Here is a 21096-nt window from a genome sequence, read left to right as displayed (position 1 = left end):
GCCCATACTACACTGTACGGTATTCCATCTATCCAGCAGCCCAGACTACACTGTACAGTGTTCCCCCGAGGACCAGGATGTACAGTATTAAGTTTGTTAGTAATCATTCAACTTAGCCATCTCCCCTCTTCTCTCCTGTCCTCTCTAAAGCACTGAGTGGAGCAGACAGTTAGCTGCAGACAGACAGTCTAGCATGTCTCTCTCTCTCTCTCTTGCACTTTTTGTCTCTCTCTACATTTTTGTCTTCCTCCTTCCCAAGCCCTGATTTAATTGGCCGAAGCTTTTAAACCACATTGATATTTCATCAAAAGGTCAAATCTTCACATTTCCATCTAAGAGACAGAGTCAAAAATGTAATGTTGGATGTTAGTCTGTGCTCCTCTATGGTCATTAAAGATCTCCTGGCTCTTTGGAGAGAGAGAGGAGAGAGAGAGAGAGAGAGAGAGAGAGAGAGAGAGAGAGAGAGAGAGAGAGGAAGTGGAGCTCCTTCATAACATCCTGTCTATCTAATCATCCCTCTGCTTCAAATGGACTGAGCTGAAATTACTCATCAGCGCTCAACTCTGTGTGTGTAGAGAGAGAGAAGAGAGAGGAGAGAGAGAGGTGTGCGTGTGCGTGTGCGTGTGTGAGTGGAGAAATTCTGTCTCTACAAGTGCTGCCATGCCACTCTCAGGTGGGGCAACATATTGATGATGGATCGGAGGAATTACCCCTAGAACAATATTAAACCTGTTTAATGGAGGAATTACCCACTAGAACAATATTAAACCTGCTTTCAGGGGGAATTACCCCCTAGAACAATATTAAACCTGCTTTCAGGGGGAATTACCCCCTAGAACAATATTAAACCTGCTTACAGGAGGAATTACCCCCTAGAACAATATTAAACCTGTTTACAGGAGGAATTACCCCCTTGAACAATATTAAACCTGTTTACTGGAGGAATTACCCCCTAGAACAATATTAAACCTGTTTACAGGAGGAATTACCCCCTAGAACCATATTAAACCTGTTTACTGGAGGAATTACCCCCTAGAACCATATTAAACCTGCTTGCAGGAGGAATTACCCCCTAGAACAATATTAAACCTGTTTACAGGAGGAATTACCCCTAGAACAGTATTAAACCTGTTTACAGGGGAAATTACCCCTAGAACAATATTAAACCTGTTTACTGGAGGAATTACCCCTAGAACAATATTAAACCTGTTTACAGGAGGAATTACCCCCTAGAACAATATTAAACCTGTTTACTGGAGGAATTACCCCTAGAACAATATTAAACCTGTTTACAGGAGGAATTACCCCTAGAACCATATTAAACCTGTTTACTGGAGGAATTACCCCTAGAACCATATTAAACCTGCTTGCAGGAGGAATTACCCCTAGAACCATATTAAACCTGCTTGCAGGAGGAATTACCCCTAGAACAATATTAAACCTGTTTTCAGGAGGAATTACCCCTAGAACAATATTAAACCTGCTTACAGGAGGAATTACCCCCTAGAACAACATTAAACCTGTTTTCAGGAGGAATTACCCCTAGAACAATATTAAACCTGTTTACAGGAGGAATTACCCCTAGAACAATATTAAACCTGTTTACTGGAGGAATTACCCCTAGAACCATATTAAACCTGTTTACTGGAGGAATTACCCCCTAGAACCATATTAAACCTGCTTGCAGGAGGAATTACCCCTGGAACCATATTAAACCTGCTTGCAGGAGGAATTACCCATAGAACAATATTAAACCTGTTTTCAGGAGGAATTACCCCTAGAACAATATTAAACCTGCTTACAGGAGGAATTACCCCTAGAACAATATTAAACCTGTTTACAGGAGGAATTACCCCTAGAACAATATTAAACCTGTTTTCAGGAGGAATTACCCCTAGAACAATATTAAACCTGCTTACAGGAGGAATTACCCCCTAGAACAATATTAAACCTGTTTTCGGGAGGAATTACCCCTAGAACAATATTAAACCTGTTTTCAGGGGAATTACCCCTTAAACCTGTTTACAGGAGGAATTACCCCTAGAACAATATTAAACCTGTTTTCAGGAGGAATTACCCCTAGAACAATATTAAACCTGTTTACAGGAGGAATTACCCCCTAGAACAATATTAAACCTGTTTACAGGAGGAATTACCCCTAGAACAATATTAAACCTGCTTTCAGGGGGAATTACCCCCTAGAACAATATTAAACCTGCTTTCAGGGGGAATTACCCCCTAGAACAATATTAAACCTGCTTTCAGGGGGAATTGCCCCCTAGAACAATATTAAATCTACTTACAGGAGGAATTACCCCCTAGAACCATATTAAACCTGCTTACAGGAGGAATTACCCCCTAGAACAATATTAAACCTGTTTACAGGAGGAATTACCCCCTAGAACAATATTAAACCTGTTTACAGGAGGAATTACCCCTAGAACAATATTAAACCTGTTTTCAGGAGGAATTACCCCCTAGAACAATATTAAACCTGTTTTCAGGGGAATTACCCCTAGAACAATATTAAACCTGTTTACAGGAGGAATTACCCCTAGAACAATATTAAACCTGTTTTCAGGAGGAATTACCCCTAGAACAATATTAAACCTGCTTACAGGAGGAATTACCCCTAGAACAATATTAAACCTGTTTACAGGAGGAATTACCCCTAGAACAATATTAAACCTGTTTTCAGGAGGAATTACCCCTAGAACAATATTAAACCTGCTTACAGGAGGAATTACCCCTAGAACAATATTAAACCTGCTTACAGGAGGAATTACCCCTAGAACAATATTAAACCTGTTTTCAGGAGGAATTACCCCTAGAACAATATTAAACCTGTTTACAGGAGGAATTACCCCTAGAACAATATTAAACCTGTTTACAGGAGGAATTACCCCCTAGAACAATATTAAACCTGTTTTCAGGGGAATTACCCCCTAGAACAATATTAAACCTGTTTACAGGAGGAATTACCCCTAGAACAATATTAAACCTGTTTTCAGGGGAATTACCCCCTAGAACAATATTAAACCTGTTTACAGGAGGAATTACCCCCTAGAACAATATTAAACCTGCTTACAGGAGGAATTACCCCCTAGAACAATATTAAACCTGTTTTCAGGAGGAATTACCCCTAGAACAATATTAAACCTGTTTTCAGGGGAATTACCCCTAGAACAATATTAAACCTGTTTACAGGAGGAATTACCCCTAGAACAATATTAAACCTGCTTTCAGGGGGAATTGACCCCTAGAACAATATTAAATCTACTTACAGGAGGAATTACCCCCTAGAACAATATTAAACCTGCTTACAGGAGGAATTACCCCCTAGAACAATATTAAACCTGCTTACAGGAGGAATTACCCCCTAGAACAATATTAAACCTGTTTACAGGAGGAATTACCCCCTAGAACAATATTAAACCTGTTTACAGGAGGAATTACCCCCTAGAACAATATTAAACCTGCTTACAGGAGGAATTACCCCCTAGAACAATATTAAACCTGCTTACAGGAGGAATTACCCCCTAGAACAATATTAAACCTGTTTTCAGGAGGAATTACCCCCTAGAACAATATTAAACCTGTTTTCAGGAGGAATTACCCCTAGAACAATATTAAACCTGTTTACAGGAGGAATTACCCCTAGAACAATATTAAACCTGTTTTCAGGAGGAATTACCCCCTAGAACAATATTAAACCTGTTTACAGGAGGAATTACCCCTAGAACAATATTAAACCTGTTTTCAGGAGGAATTACCCCTAGAACAATATTAAACCTGTTTTCAGGGGAATTACCCCCTAGAACAATATTAAACCTGTTTACAGGAGGAATTACCCCTAGAACAATATTAAACCTGTTTTCAGGGAATTACCCCTAGAACAATATTAAACCTGTTTACAGTAGGAATTACCCCTAGAACAATATTAAACCTGTTTTCAGGAGGAATTACCCCCTAGAACAATATTAAACCTGCTTACAGGAGGAATTACGCCCTAGAACAATATTAAACCTGTTTACAGGAGGAATTACCCCTAGAACAATATTAAACCTGTTTTCAGGAGGAATTACCCCTAGAACAATATTAAACCTGCTTACAGGAGGAATTACCCCCTAGAACAATATTAAACCTGCTTACAGGAGGAATTACCCCATAGAACAATATTAAACCTGTTTTCAGGAGGAATTACCCCTAGAACAATATTAAACCTGCTTACAGGAGGAATTACCCCCTAGAACAATATTAAACCTGTTTTCAGGAGGAATTACCCCCTAGAACAATATGAAACCTGTTTTCAGGAGGAATTACCCCTAGAACAATATTAAACCTGTTTACAGGAGGAATTACCCCTAGAACAATATTAAACCTGTTTACAGGAGGAATTACCCCCTTGAACAATATTAAACCTGTTTACTGGAGGAATTACCCCCTAGAACAATATTAAACCTGTTTACAGGAGGAATTACCCCCTAGAACCATATTAAACCTGTTTACTGGAGGAATTACCCCCTAGAACCATATTAAACCTGCTTGCAGGAGGAATTACCCCCTAGAACAATATTAAACCTGTTTACAGGAGGAATTACCCCTAGAACAATATTAAACCTGCTTTCAGGGGGAATTACCCCCTAGAACAATATTAAACCTGCTTTCAGGGGGAATTACCCCCTAGAACAATATTAAACCTGCTTTCAGGGGGAATTGCCCCCTAGAACAATATTAAATCTACTTACAGGAGGAATTACCCCCTAGAACCATATTAAACCTGCTTACAGGAGGAATTACCCCCTAGAACAATATTAAACCTGTTTACAGGAGGAATTACCCCCTAGAACAATATTAAACCTGTTTTCAGGAGGAATTACCCCCTAGAACAATATTAAACCTGCTTACAGGAGGAATTACGCCCTAGAACAATATTAAACCTGTTTACAGGAGGAATTTCCCCCTAGAACAATATTAAACCTGTTTTCAGGAGGAATTACCCCTAGAACAATATTAAACCTGCTTACAGGAGGAATTACCCCTAGAACAATATTAAACCTGCTTACAGGAGGAATGACCCCCTAGAACAATATTAAACCTGCTTACAGGAGGAATTACCCCTAGAACAATATTAAACCTGCTTACAGGAGGAATTACCCCATAGAACAATATTAAACCTGTTTTCAGGAGGAATTACCCCCTAGAACAATATTAAACCTGCTTACAGGAGGAATTACCCCCTAGAACAATATTAAACCTGTTTACAGGAGGAATTACCCCCTAGAACAATATTAAACCTGTTTACAGGAGGAATTACCCCCTAGAACAATATTAAACCTGTTTTCAGGAGGAATTACCCCCTAGAACAATATTAAACCTGCTTACAGGAGGAATTACCCCCTAGAACAATATTAAACCTGCTTACAGGAGGAATTACCCCCTAGAACAATATTAAACCTGTTTTCAGGAGGAATTACCCCTAGAACAATATTAAACCTGCTTACAGATCTAATCAACGGTGTAATACACCAATACAGGTCTGAGGCATGATCACAGTTATCATATTCAACCCTCGTAGGAAATAAACAGCCCTTTCTTATGAACAGACTGGGGAGTAGCATATGTTTTGTAATGAACAATCTAAACCACCGTAATACAGTGTAATACAATGACTAACCAATTTCCAGAACGTCCATCGTATTCAACCCCTACCATATCTAACATAGTTCAGTGTGGGCAGAATATCACCTCAATATTTTCAGCACGTCTGCGTCCTCAAGGCTAGTAGAAGACTCTCCAGTCACTATAAACAGGCTCCTCCAGTCATTCACAGCCAGAGATGTCGAATGTCATGGAAGCACACCGTCCTTGTAAACCACACGGCACTGTGACTTGACTTCTCCCCTCTCTGACATTAATAATAAATGATGTGATACAACTGCTTAGAACTCCACCCTTTACGACAACAACAGAGAAACTTCTATGGCTGCATTTCATTCCCTCCTAAGGAAGGGAGTAACTTTCTGAAATGAATTGCAGCCTACAAATAACAGCCAACCTACAAATAACAGCCAACCTACAAATAACAGAAAACCTACAAATAACAGCCAACAAATAACAGCCAACCTACAAATAACAGAAAACCTACAAATAACAGCCAACCTACAAATAACAGAAAACCTACAAATAACAGCCAACCTACAAATAACAGCCAACAAATAACAGCCAACAAATAACAGCCAACAAATAACAGCCAACAAATAACAGCCAACAAATAACAGCCAACAAATAACAGCCAGCAAATAACAGCCAACAAATAACAGCCAACAAATAACAGCCAACCTACAAATAACAGCCAACAAATAACAGCCAACAAATAACAGCCAGCCTACGAATAACAGCCAACCTACAAATAACAGCCAAAAAATAACAGCCAACAAATAACAGCCAACAAATAACAGCCAACAAATAACAGCCAGCCTACAAATAACAGCCAACCTACAAATAACAGCCAACAAATAACAGCCAACAAATAACAGCCAAACAAATAACAGCCAACAAATAACAGCCAACAAATAACAGCACAACAAATAACAGCCAACCAACAAATAACAGCCAGCCTACAAATAACAGCCAACCTACAAATAACAGCCAACAAATAACAGCCAAACAAATAACAGCCAAACAAATAACAGCCAACCTACAAATACCAGCCAGCCTACAAATAACAGCCAACCTACAAATAACAGCCAAACAAATAACAGCCAACCTACAAATAACAGAAAACCTACAAATAACAGCCAACCTACAAATAACAGAAAACCTACAAATAACAGCCAACCTACAAATAACAGCCAACAAATAACAGCCAACAAATAACAGCCAACAAATAACAGCCAACAAATAACAGCCAACAAATAACAGCCAACCTACAAATAACAGCCAACAAATAACAGCCAACCTACAAATAACAGCCAACCTACAAATAACAGACAACCTACAAATAACAGCCAACAAATAACAGCCAACAAATAACAGCCAACAAATAACAGCCAACCTACAAATAACAGCCAACCAACAAATAACAGCCTACAAATAACAGCCAACCTACAAATAACAGCCAACAAATAACAGCCAACAAATAACAGCCAACAAATAACAGCCAACCTACAAATAACAGCCAACCTACAAATAACAGCCAACAAATAACAGCCAGCAAATAACAGCCAACAAATAACAGCCAACAAATAACAGCCAACCTACAAATAACAGCCAACCTACAAATAACAGCCAACCTACAAATAACAGCCAACCTACAAATAACAGCCAACAAATAACAGCCAACAAATAACAGCCAACAAATAACAGCCAACAAATAACAGCCAACAAATAACAGCCAACAAATAACAGCCAACCTACAAATAACAGCCAACCTACAAATAACAGCCTACAAATAACAGCCAACCTACAAATAACAGCCAACAAATAACAGCCAACAAATAACAGCCAACCTACAAATAACAGCCAACAAATAACAGCCAACAAATAACAGCCAACAAATAACAGCCAGCCTACAAATAACAGCCAACAAATAACAGCCAACAAATAACAGCCAACAAATAACAGCCAGCCTACAAATAACAGCCAACAAATAACAGCCAACAAATAACAGCCAGCCTACAAATAACAGCCAACCTACAAATAACAGCCAGCAAATAACAGCCAACAAATAACAGCCAACCTACAAATAACAGCCAACCAACAAATGTATAAAAATAACAGCCAACAAATAACAGCCAACAAATAACAGCCAACCTACAAATAACAGCCAACCAACAAATAACAGCCTACAAATAACAGCCAACCTACAAATAACAGCCAACAAATAACAGCCAACCTACAAATAACAGCCAACAAATAACAGCCAACAAATAACAGCCAGCCTACAAATAACAGCCAACAAATAACAGCCAACAAATAACAGCCAACAAATAACAGCCAACAAATAACAGCCAACCTACAAATAACAGCCAACAAATAACAGCCAACAAATAACAGCCAACAAATGTATGCACACATAACAGCCAGCCTACAAATAACAGCCAACCTACAAATAACAGCCAACAAATAACAGCCAACAAATAACAGCCAACAAATAACAGCCAACCTACAAATAACAGCCAACAAATAACAGCCAACAAATAACAGCCAACAAATAACAGCCAACCTACAAATAATAGCCAACAAATAACAGCCAACAAATATTAGCCATTATTATAACATTAACAAATTACAGCCAGCCTACAAATAACAGCCATTAAATAACAGCCAACAAATAACAGCCAACAAATAACAGCCAACAAATAACAGCCAACCTACAAATAACAGCCAACAAATAACAGCCTATTAATAACAGCCAACAAATAACAGCCAACAAATAACAGCCAACCTACAAATAACAGCCAACCTACAAATAACAGCCAACAAATAACAGCCAACAAATAACAGCCAGCAAATAACAGCCAACAAATAACAGCCAACAAATAACAGCCAACAAATAACAGCCATTATAATATGTTTTCCAGGCGGTGTGTACGTCCACACTGGACTGTACTCTTGAAGAGGTGAGGCAGTATGGAGTATGTATGGAGTAGGTATGGAGTATGTATGGAGTATGTATGGAGTAGTATGGAGTATATAGGGAGTATGTATGGAGTATGCACAGAGTAGTATGGAGTAGGTATGGAGTATGTATGGAGTAGTATGGAGTAGTATGGAGTATGTGTGGAGTATGTATGGAGTAGTATGGAGTAGTATGGAGTATGTATGGAGTAGGTATGGAGTATGTATGGAGTATGTATGGAGTATGTATGGAGTAGTATGGAGTATGTATGGAGTATTATGGAGTATGTATGGAGTAGTATGGAGTAGTATGGAGTATGTATGGAGTAGTATGGAGTAGTATGGAGCAGGTATGGAGTAGTATGGAGTATGCATGGAGTAGTATGGAGTAGTATGGAGTATGTATGGAGTAGTATGGAGTAGTATGGAGTATGTATGGAGTAGTATGGAGTATGTATGGAGTAGTATGGAGTAGTATGGAGTAGTATGGAGTATGTATGGAGTAGTATGGAGTAGTATGGAGTAGTATGGAGTATGTATGGAGTAGTATGGAGTATGTATGGAGTAGTATGGAGTATGTATGGAGTAGTATGGAGTAGTATGGAGTATGTATGGAGTAGTATGGAGTATGTATGGAGTAGTATGGAATAGTATGGAGTAGTATGGAGTATGTATGGAGTAGTATGGAGTAGTATGGAGTAGTATGGAGTATGTGTGGAGTATGTATAGAGTAGTATGGAGTAGTATGGAGTATGTATAGAGTAGTATGGAGTAGTATGGAGTAGTATGGAGTATGTGTGGAGTATTATGGAGTATGTATGGAGTAGTATGGAGTAGTATGGAGTAGTATGGAGTATGTATGGGGTAGTATGGAGTATGTATGGAGTAGTATGGAGTATGCATGGAGTAGTATGGAGTAGTATGGAGTATGTATGGAGTAGTATGGAGTAGTATGGAGTAGTATGGTGTATGTATGGAGTAGTATGGAGTATATATGGAGTATGTATGGAGTATGCATGGAGTAGTATGGAGTAGTATGGAGTATGTATGGAGTATGTATGGAGTAGTATGGAGTAGTATGGAGTATGTATGGAGTATGCATGGAGTAGTATGGAGTAGTATGGAGTATGTGTGGAGTATGTATGGAGTAGTATGGAGTAGTATGGAGTATGTATGGAGTAGTATGGAGTATGTATGGAGTAGGTATGGAGTATGTATGGAGTAGTATGGAGTAGTATGGAGTAGTATGGAGTAGTATGGAGTAGTATGGAGTATGTGTGGAGTATGTATGGAGTAGTATGGAGTAGTATGGAGTATGTATGGAGTAGTATGGAGTAGTATGGAGTATGTATGGAGTAGTATGGAGTATGCATGGAGTAGTATGGAGTAGTAATGGAGTAGTACGGAGTATGTATGGAGTAGTATGGAGTAGTATGGAGTATGTATGGAGTAGTATGGAGTAGTATGGAGTATGTATGGAGTAGTATGGAGCATGTATGGAGTAGTATGGAGTAGTATGGAGTAGGTATGGAGTATGTACGGAGTTTGTACGGAGTAGGTATGGAGTATGTACGGAGTTTGTATGGAGTAGTATGGAGTTTGTATGGAGTAGGTATGGAGTATGTATGGAGTATGTATGGAGTAGTAAGGAGTATGTATGGAGTAGTATGGAGTATGTATGGAGTAGTATGGAGTAGCATGGAGTAGTATGGAGTAGTATGGAGTAGGTATGGAGTATGTACGGAGTTTGTATGGAGTAGGTATGGAGTATGTACAGAGTTTGTACGGAGTAGTATGGAGTAGTATGGAGTATGTATGGAGTAGTATGGAGTAGTATGGAGTATGTATGGAGTATGTATGGAGTCGTATGGAGTAGTATGGAGTAGTATGGAGTAGTATGGAGTTTGTATGGAGTAGTATGGAGTAGTATGGAGTATTTATGGAGTAGTATGGAGTAGTATGGAGCATGTATGGAGTAGTATGGAGTATGTATGGAGTAGTATGGAGTATGTGTGGAGTATGTATGGAGTATGTATGGAGTAGTATGGAGTAGTATGGAGCAGGTATGGAGTAGTATGGAGTAGGTATGGAGTAGTATGGAGTATGTATGGAGTAGTATGGAGTAGTATGGAGTATGTATGGAGTAGTATGGAGTATGTATGGAGTCGTATGGAATAGTATGGAGTAGTATGGAGTATGTATGGAGTAGTATGGAGTAGTATGGAGTAGTATGGAGTAGTATGGAGTATGTATGGAGTAGTATGGAGTAGTATGGAGTAGTATGGAGTATGTATGGAGTAGTATGGAGTATGTATGGAGTAGTATGGAGTAGTATGGAGTAGTATGGAGTAGTATGGAGTAGTATGGAGTATATATGGAGTATGTATGGAGTAGTATGGAGTAGTATGGATTATGTATGGAGTAGTATGGAGTAGTATGGAGTAGTATGGAGCATGTATGGAGTGGTATGGAGTAGTATGGAGTATGTATGGAGTAGTATGGATTATGTATGGAGTAGTATGGAGTAGTATGGAGTAGTATGGAGTAGTATGGAGTCGTATGGAGTATGTATGGAGTATGTATGGAGTAGTATGGAGTAGTATGGAGTAGTATGGAGTAGTATGGAGTATGTATGGAGTATGTATGGAGTATGTATGGTGTAGTATGGAGTAGTATGGAGTAGGTATGGAGTATGTATGAAGTATGTATGGAGTAGTATGGAGTATGTATGCGTAGGTATGGAGTATGTATGGAGTAGTATGGAGTATGTATGAAGTAGTATGGAGTAGTATGGAGTATGTATGGAGTATGTATGGAGTAGTATGGAGTATGTATGGAGTAGTATTGAGTAGTATGGAGTATGTACGGCGTATGTATGGAGTATGTATGGAGTAGTATGGAGTAGTATGGAGTCGTATAGAGTAGTATGGAGGTCCAGGAGCTCCCGGGGACCACAGCCCCTCCATCGGCCTGGTGATTGATGGGCATACCCTGGGCATGGCTCTGGAATCAGATCTGGTGGAGCGGTTTGTGGAGCTCGCTTGGCGCTGCCGCTCTGTGCAATGCTGCAGAGTCACGCCTTTACAGAAGAGCACCGTGGTTCGGGAGAGACTGAAGGTCATGACCCTGGCTATCCCCAGGATGGATCCATGAGAAGTCAATAAGAAAGTGTAATGTATTGTAAACTAAAACAGTTCTGTGACCAAATGGAATGTCTTAGGTTTGGGAAGGGTTTAGAATGTCTGTAGATATCCCCTTTAGTGTCTATGGTGTTGTGGTTTTAAAGTCAATCTAAGTATAGCTGATCCTTTCTGTCTACGGTGTTGTGGTTTTAAAGTCAATCTAAGTATAGCTGATCCTTTCTGTCTATCGTCACTGGAATACTTCAGATCCAAGCAGCTGATGTCGGCGTCAGTATATCGGGACAGGAGGGCATGCAGGTTTGTGTCAGGGCTTTTACTCTGAAGATTCTCTGACATAGCCTGGTCTCAGATCTGTTTGTGCTGTCTTGACAATGACCATATGATTTGACAAGACAGCACAAACACATCTGGGACCAGGATATGAAAGATTTTGATTCTCTGTCATTCTTAACTAAACCAAACACATGTTGAAGGAGCTGTGTGCGTTTGATTCTCTGTCCTTCTAAACTAAACCAAACACATGTTGAAGGAGCTGTGTGCGTTTGATTCTCTGTCCTTCTAAACTAAACCAAACACATGTTGAAGGAGCTGTGTGCGTTTGATTCTCTGTCCTTCTAAACTAAACCAAACACATGTTGAAGGAGCTGTGTGCGTTTGATTCTCTGTCCTTCTAAACTAAACCAAACACATGTTGAAGGAGCTGTGTGCGTTTGATTCTCTGTCCTTCTAAACTAAACCAATCACATGTTGAAGGAGCTGTGTGCGTTTGATTTGATTTAGGTTTCATTTGGATACATTCTAGTCCTCATTTGGACTAATCTTCCAAGAATCCTTAACAAATTTTAATATTTAATTTAAAAATACAATGATGTTTTTCTGTTTATCTTGTGTCTGCAGGCTGTCATGTCCAGTGACTTCTCCATCTGCTGTTTTAAACACATGAAGAAGCTTCTCCTGGTCCACGGTCACTGGTGTTACAGCAGACTGGCTAACATGGCCATCTACTTTTTCTACAAGAATGTGGTCGGCATTTCACCCCGTCCATCCACCACCAACGCATCACACCAATCTAAACACGCGTGTTGATAGGCGCCTTACAGTCTCTTCCAAGTCAGATATTCTTCTTCTTATTGGTTCAAGGCCCAGTAAGGACTTTGGGCCATTTATAATCTGTCCCCCAGACCTGTCAACTTCCTCTTCTGGTACCAGTTCTACTGTGGGTTCTCTGGCATGACCCTGATCCAAACTTTAACCCTAACCCTAACCCTAACCCTATCCCTTAACCCTATCCCTAACCCTAACCCTATCCCTAACCCTAACCCTAACCCTAACCCTAACCCTATCCCTAACCCTAACCCCTAACCCTAACCCTTAACCCTATCCCTAACCCTAACCCTAACCCTAACCCTTAACCCTAACCCTAACCCTAACCCTTAACCCTATCCCTAACCCTAACCCTTAAATCCCTAACCCTAACCCTAACCCTAACCCTAACCCTAACCCTAACCCTTAACCCTATCCCTAACCCTAACCCTAACCCTATCCCTAACCCTAATCCAAACCCTAACCCTAACCCTATCCCTAACCCTAACCCTAACCCTACCTATCCCTAACCCTAACTAACCCTAACCCTTAACCCTATCCCTAACCCTAATCCTAACCCTTAACCCTATCCCTATCCCTAACCCTTAACCCTATCCCTAACCCTAACCCTAACTCTAACTCTAACCCTAACCCTAACCCTTAACCCTTAACCCTAACCCTAACCCTTAACCCTATCCCGAACCCTAACCCTTAACCCTATCCCTATCCCTAACCCTTAACCCTATCCCTATCCCTATCCCTAACCCTAACTCTAACTCTAACTCTAACTCTAACTCTAACTCTAACTCTAACCCTAACCCTTAACCCAGAAACTTTGCCACAGAGACGCTGCTGGGCCTCCCAGAGCTGTACAGGAGTGGCCAAGGGTCAGAGGTCAGTGTTTAAGGGGTTAGGGGTCAGAGGTCAGGGTGTCACAACTAATTTCTATCGTTGTTGCGATTCTGGGAGAACCTGGGAAAACCTAGGCGATTCTGGGAGAACCTGGGCGATTCTGGGAGAACCTGGGGGATCCTGGAAGAACCTGGGCGATTCTGGGAGAACCTGGGTGATTCTGGGAGAACCTGAGCGATTCTGGGGGATCCTGGAAGAACCTGGGGGATCCTGGAAGAACCTGGGGGATCCTGGGAGAACCTGGGGGGTTCTGGGGGATCCTGGAATAACCTGGGGGATCCTGGAAGAACCTGGGGGATCCTGGAAGAACCTGGGAGAACCTGGGGGATCCTGGAAGAACCTGGGGGATCCTGGGAGAACCCAGAGAACCTGGGGGATCCTGGAAGAACATGGGGGGTCCTGGAAGAACCTGGGGTATCCTGGGAGAACCTGGGAGAACCTGGGGGATCCTGGGAGAACCTGGGAGAACCTGGGTGATCCTGGAAGAACCTGGGGGATCCTGGGAGAACCTGGGAGAACCTGGGGGATCCTGGAAGAACCTGGGGGATCATGGAAGAACCTGTGGGATCCTGGGAGAACCTGGGAGAACCTGGGGGATCCTGGAAGAACCTGGGGGATCCTGGGAGAACCTGGGAGAACCTGGGGGATCCAAGGGGAACCTTTAGTACATCACACACCGGAGCAATGAAGAAGGAATTATATTTATTACAATGTCATTTTGACAAAGATGGGACTGATTATCTATATATTGTTGAACTGGCTCATATCTGGATATGTGCTCCAGTGTGCAATAAGGATGATTAATAAAGTAATGTCCAAAAAGCTATATTTGTATAATGACCGCTTCTGTCTCTTCTAGTGTCAAATGCTGTGTCAAGTTTCCATTGTAATTTAATACTAAAATATACAACAGACAGAGAGGCACCTCTCTTCACTCTCCACTTCCCCCCAGAACAAGGGAGGCTCTACTCTCCTCTCTCCACTTCCCCTCAGAACAAGGGAAATACCACTCTTCTCTCTCCACTTCCCCTCAGAACAAGGGAAATACCACTCTCCTCTCTCCACTTCCCCTCAGAACAAGGGAGGCTCCACTCTCCTCTCTCCACTTCCCCTCAGAACAAGGGAGGCTCTACTCTCCTCTCTCCACTTCCCCTCAGAACAAGGGATGCACCACTCTCCTCTCTCCACTTCCCCTCAGAACAAGGGAGGCTCTACTCTCCTCTCTCCACTTCCCCTCAGAACAAGGGAGGCTCTACTCTCCTCTCTCCACTTCCCCTCAGAACAAGGGAGGCTCTACTCTCCTCTCTCCACTTCCCCTCAGAACAAGGGATGCACCACTCTTCACTCTCCACTTCCCCTCAGAACAAGGGAGGCTCTACTCTCCTCTCTCCACTTCCCCTCAGAACAAGGGAGGCTCTACTCTCCTCTCTCCACTTCCCCTCAGAACAAGGGAGGCTCTACTCTCCTCTCTCCACTTCCCTCAGAACAAGGGAGGCTCTACTCTCCTCTCTCCACTTCCCTCAGAACAAGGGAGGCTCTACTCTCCTCTCTCCACTTCCCCTCAGATCAAGCTTCCTTAGGAAACACATTAGCCTGTTACTCTACTGATGGTTTTCAGAGCACACTGATAACCCAATCAGTCTCGCCTCTCTTCCCACCCTGCACCGTCCACCCCATCTTTACACCCCTCTCCAAAAAACAACCTCCACTTTTCCAGAACAAAGCACTTAGTATGTTTTATTTAAACTTCCCCTGCCTCACCTAGGCTGCTTTGTGTCATTAATGGCTCCGTATTCCCTATATAGTGCACTACTTTAGACCAGAGCCCTATGTCACCCTATTCCCTATATAGTGCACTACTTTAGACCAGAGCCCTATGTCACCCTATTCCCTATATAGTGCACTACTTTAGACCAGAGCCCTATGGAACCCTCTTCTCTTTATAGTGCACTACTTTAGACCAGAGCCCTATGGCACCCTATTCCCTATATAGTGCACTACTTTTGGCACCCTATGGTCCCTAGTCAAAAGTAGTGGACTATATATGGAATAGGGAGCCATTTGGGACACACCCAGACCTAGACACCTGAGAGTAATTTGCTCAATGGACAGACGCTCCAAAACCCATCCCATCACCTCTCGCTCTGTGGCCACAGACACACCGTACCATAACTCACGTGTCCCTGTCCAACTCCCAAGCTACCCATCATGACGTAGTTGGTACACTGCAGATGGTGCATCATGTAGTGGCGTTTTCAGTTCACAGACATCGGTCCAAATGGCACCCTACTATTTTTGACCAGGGCCCTAGCTGGTCAGAAGTAGTGGACTGTGCATTAGGGTAACATTAGGAACACAGTTCATGTGTCTAGAATTTAGAACATTTAGAACACAGTTCATGTGTCTAGAATTTAGAACATGTGGAACTCAGTTCATGTGTCTAGAATTTAGAACATGTGGAACACAGTTCATGTGTCTAGAATTTAGAACATGTGGAACACAGTTCATGTGTCTAGAATTTAGAACATGTGGAACACAGTTCGTGTGTCTAGAATTCAGAACATGTGGAACACAGTTCATGTGTCTAGAATTTAGAACATGTGGAACACAGTTCATGTGTCTGGAATTTAGAACATGTGGAACACAGTTCATGTGTCTAGAATTTAGAACATGTGGAACACAGTTCATGTGTCTAGAATTTAGAACATGTGGAACACAGTTCATGTGTCTAGAATTTAGAACATGTGGAACACAGTTCGTGTGTCTAGAATTCAGAACATGTGGAACACAGTTCATGTGTCTAGAATTTAGAACATGTGGAACACAGTTCATGTGTCTGGAATTTAGAACATGTGGAACACAGTTCATTTGTCTAGAATTTAGAACATGTGGAACACAGTTCATGTGCCTAGAATTTAGAACATATGGAACAGTACTGTATAAAGGTGTCAGGATGAGAACACCAAATCGTAATAAGTCTGGCCTGTCTGAAATTCAATGTCAATTCATCTATATAGATTATTTGATAATATTACAAAAATAAAACCACATATATACACAGGTCAAATAAATATTACATTTTTACATTTGAGATTTGTACATGGGATGTGATCACCCGTATATGTATAAATCAAAGAAAGAGAAACGTCATGGGAAGGAACATATAAATGATCAAGTTCATGTTCAGCATTTGTGTAATTCAAGTGGCTTCTGGTGAAAAGGTATAGCTGTGATTCCATTGGTCAAATTCATTATATTGTCTGTTTATATAACGTCCTGGCCTTCTCTACTGCTTCCTTCTTAGAACGGCTCTGCTCTCTAGTGGCTGATGTGGGAACTGCAATAAGATTATTTGAGAATTGGGACAATGTCACGGATGTTTCATCTCATGTTTGCTGATGGGGGTGTTACAATACGATACATAGCCCACAAACAACACACACCATGATTCATTCATTAACAGTGTGGTGCATGGAGGCCGTTGCCATGGTAAAACTGACAATCGTGAAATCTCTGATCTGACTGTAATTCGATACCATAGGTCTACTACTGTAGCCTTTGTGTGGAATAGCTCAAATGTCTTATAATTACAATTAAACAGTCAACCTTACAGTTCTCACTGCAAGAATTACAGGACCCATAGTAAATGGAAAATATTTAATTTATTTTTCATAAAATCTTGAAAAGGTGATGTCCCCAAGAAATACAATAAGAGTGAAACTAGGCCACATACACATAGTATTGTATGGTTTCGCCAAACCATCACGTTCCTTTATAATCTCACATAAAACACAGCTGCTCAGGAGTTCCACATCCTGTTGTTGTTTTACATTTTCACGAAGAATCAACAGCTGCTAGGCCTCTAGGATCCCTTTCTAGTCAACGCGTGGCACACCTTACCATTAGATACATTTGGTAATACAGTCATCATATTATACACCTGGATATTAGACAACTGTTGATGAAGCCTCCCCTTTTAATCAGACAAATATAAAACATATTTTAATATTTGCAAATATTATGATACTATTTGAGCCAGCAATATGTAGACGCACAAAGTAACTCAGTCCACAATGAACGTATAAAAAACAGATGTATTTTGGTTGAATCAGAGCAACGAATTCCTAATAAACATGTCATAAAAAAGCATGACTCATTTGTAATCATCCCCTCCTCCAGATCATTACCAGGTGGTCTGGCCTCATCCCCTTCTCCAGATCATTACCAGGTAGTCTGGCCTCACCCCCTCCTCCAGATCATTAGCAGGTGGTCTGGCCTCACCCCCTCCTCCAGATCATTACCAGGTGGTGTGGCCTCACCCCCTCCTCCAGATCATTAGCAGGTGGTCTGGCCTCATCCCCTCCTCCAGATCATTACCAGGTGGTCTGGCCTCACCCCCTCCTCCAGATCATTAGCAGGTGGTCTGGCCTCACCCCCTTCTCCAGATCATTACCAGGTGGTCTGGCCTCATCCCCTCCTCCAGATCATTAGCAGGTGGTCTGGCCTCACCCCCTTCTCCAGATCATTACCAGGTGGTCTGGCCTCACCCCCTCCTCCAGATCATTAGCAGGTGGTCTGGCCTCACCCCCTTCTCCAGATCATTACCAGGTGGTCTGGCCTCATCCCCTTCTCCAGATCATTACCAGGTGGTCTGGCCACACCCCCTCCTCCAGATCATTAGCAGGTGGTCTGGCCTCACCCCCTTCTCCAGATCATTACCAGGTGGTCTGGCCTCACCCCCTCCTCCAGATCATTAGCAGGTGGTCTGGCCTCACCCCCTTCTCCAGATCATTACCAGGTGGTCTGGCCTCATCCCCTTCTCCAGATCATTACCAGGTGGTCTGGCCTCATCCCCTTCTCCAGATCATTACCAGGTGGTCTGGTCTCACCCCCTCCTCCAGATCATTAGCAGGTGGTCTGGCCTCACCCCCTCCTCCAGATCATTAGCAGGTGGTCTGGCCTCATCCCCTCCTCCAGATCATTACCAGGTGGTCTGGCCTCACCCCCTCCTCCAGATCATTACCAGGTGGTCTGGCCTCACCCCCTCCTCCAGATCATTAGCAGGTGGTCTGGCCTCATCCCCTCCTCCAGATCATTACCAGGTGGTCTGGCCTCACCCCCTCCTCCAGATCATTACCAGGTGGTCTGGCCTCACCCCCTCCTCCAGATCATTACCAGGTGGTCTGGCCTCATCCCCTCCTCCAGATCATTACCAGGTGGTCTGGCTCATCCCCTCTTCCAGATCATTATCAGGTGGTCTGGCCTCATCCCCTCCTCCTGATCATTACCAGGTGGTCTGGCCACACCCCCTCCTCCAGATCATTACCAGGTGGTCTGGCCACACCCCATCCTCCAGATCATTACCAGGTGGTCTGGCCTCATCCCCTCCTCCAGATCATTATCAGGTGGTCTGGCCTCATCCCCTCCTCCAGATCATTACCAGGTGGTCTGGCCACATCCCCTCCTCCAGATCATTACCAGGTGGTCTGGCCACACTAGAGAGGTGATAAAGCAGAGACTGGAGAACACCACTCTGTGTTGTGACACTGACCTACATACAGTAGTATTCCTGAAACCCAGACTGCAGGACATAACTGTCACGATCGTCGTAGTGAGGAGACCAAAGCGCAGCGTGATGTGAATACATCTTATTTTAATGAATGAAGAACACAGAACACTTAAACAAAAACAACGTGACGCTATGACACCGAGTGCAGACACAAGCAACTACACATAGACAATAACCCACGAAATACCCAAAGAAGATGACTGCCTAAATATGGTTCCCAATCAGAGACAACGATAAACTCCTGCCTCTAATTGAGAACCAATCTAGGCAACCATAGACATATATAAACACCTAGATGATCAACAACCCCATGAACCTACAAAACCCCTAGACAGTAGAAAAACACATACATCACCCATGTCACACCCTGACCTAACCAAAACAATAAAGAAAACAAAGAATCCTCAGGTCAGGTCGTGACAATACCACCTAACAGGAAGAGGTTTGGTTATACACTGTTAGATTCATTTAAAATATCTTAACAACACAGCTATATTATTGTGAACTGGGGTAATATTGAAGGGGACTTTTCTAGACATTTTCCACAAACAAACCGGAAGAACACAATAACTGGAAAGTAACACTTAGAAGGAACAACTTATCATTCCTTTTCCCTTTCCTATCATTGCTCCTGGAATGATGACACAAAGTTACAGGTCATTTCCCGACTGAGCCGACATATGCAGTGGTTACAGTGAATACAGTCTACATAAAAAAATATATATTTTTAAAGGAACATTGCCTTTAAATTTCAATCACGTTGTGAAGCTGAACTTCCACGATGCGGATTGAATAAACCCCAAGTATATACTGTTTGTCCTGGAAAAGACAGACCCGGTTCAAGGACTTCATCTTCTGATAGCCTTGAACATCTCTCTGTCGTCTCGGAGAGCATTATATCAGGACCCATGATGACATACAATCACATATAGAAGTTTCTGTCAATTGGTCTCTGTGGGTCTCTCTCTCCATCTCTCTCAATTCTATTTAAGGGCTTTATTGGCATGGGAATCATATGTTAACATTACCAAAGCAAGTGAAGTAGATAATAAACAAAAGTTAAACGAACAATACAAATGAATAACAGTAAACATTACACTTACAGAAGTTGCAAAATAATACATGTCATATTATGTCTAGTTTTGTAACATTGTGCAAATAGTTAAAGAACAAAAGGGAAAATAAATAAACATAAATATGGGTTGTATTTATTTATTTATAATGGTGTTTGTCCTTCACTGGTTGACCTTTTCTTGTGGCAACAGGTCACAAGTCTTGCTGCTGTGATGGCACACAATTTCCCCCAGTAGATTTGGAAGTTTATCAAAATTGGATTTGTTTTCTAATTCTTTGTGGATCTGTGTAATCTGAGTGAAATATGTGTCTCTAATACGGTCATACATTGGGCAGGAGGTTAGGAAGTGCAGCTCACTTTCCACCTCATTTTGTAGGCAGTGTGCACATAGCCTGTCTTCTCTTGAGAGCCAGGTCTGCCTACGGCGGCCTTTCTCAGTAGCAAGGCTATGCTCACTGAGTCTGTACATAGTCAAAGCTTTCCTTAATCTCTGTCTCTCCATCCATCCACCTCTCTCTCTACCAGGTAGGCATCATAACAGGGTACCACATGCGTCCCAGGTGCTTGGACACCTCTGTGTGTATCTGTTCTATGTCACTATAATCATCATCAGGCACCAGGACCTCCTCCATGATGGACATCTGAGTTAGTCTCTTCCCACACATCTTCACAAACTCCACCTCAGGTGACCT

At 42.0% G+C, this 21096-nt stretch overlaps 1 protein-coding gene across 1 annotated transcript in view; it reads left to right on the top strand.

The window, feature by feature from the left end:
• The window catches only part of LOC127913715 (phospholipid-transporting ATPase VB-like), a 53380-nt gene extending 39626 nt beyond the window's left edge, over positions 1–13754 (top strand). Inside the window, 5 exon segments of the mRNA XM_052486962.1 lie at positions 11580–11778; positions 12012–12062; positions 12663–12792; positions 12949–13012; positions 13679–13754. Of these exon segments, the coding sequence (XP_052342922.1) occupies positions 11580–11778; positions 12012–12062; positions 12663–12792; positions 12949–13012; positions 13679–13754 (520 nt within the window).
• The last annotated feature ends 7342 nt before the right edge of the window (positions 13755–21096 follow it).

This window comes from Oncorhynchus keta, chromosome 30, assembly GCF_023373465.1.
Source record: "Oncorhynchus keta strain PuntledgeMale-10-30-2019 chromosome 30, Oket_V2, whole genome shotgun sequence".
NCBI classification, from domain to species: domain Eukaryota; kingdom Metazoa; phylum Chordata; class Actinopteri; order Salmoniformes; family Salmonidae; genus Oncorhynchus; species Oncorhynchus keta.
Note: the sequence above shows the minus strand (reverse complement) of the source record. Positions and strands in the feature narration are given on the sequence as shown.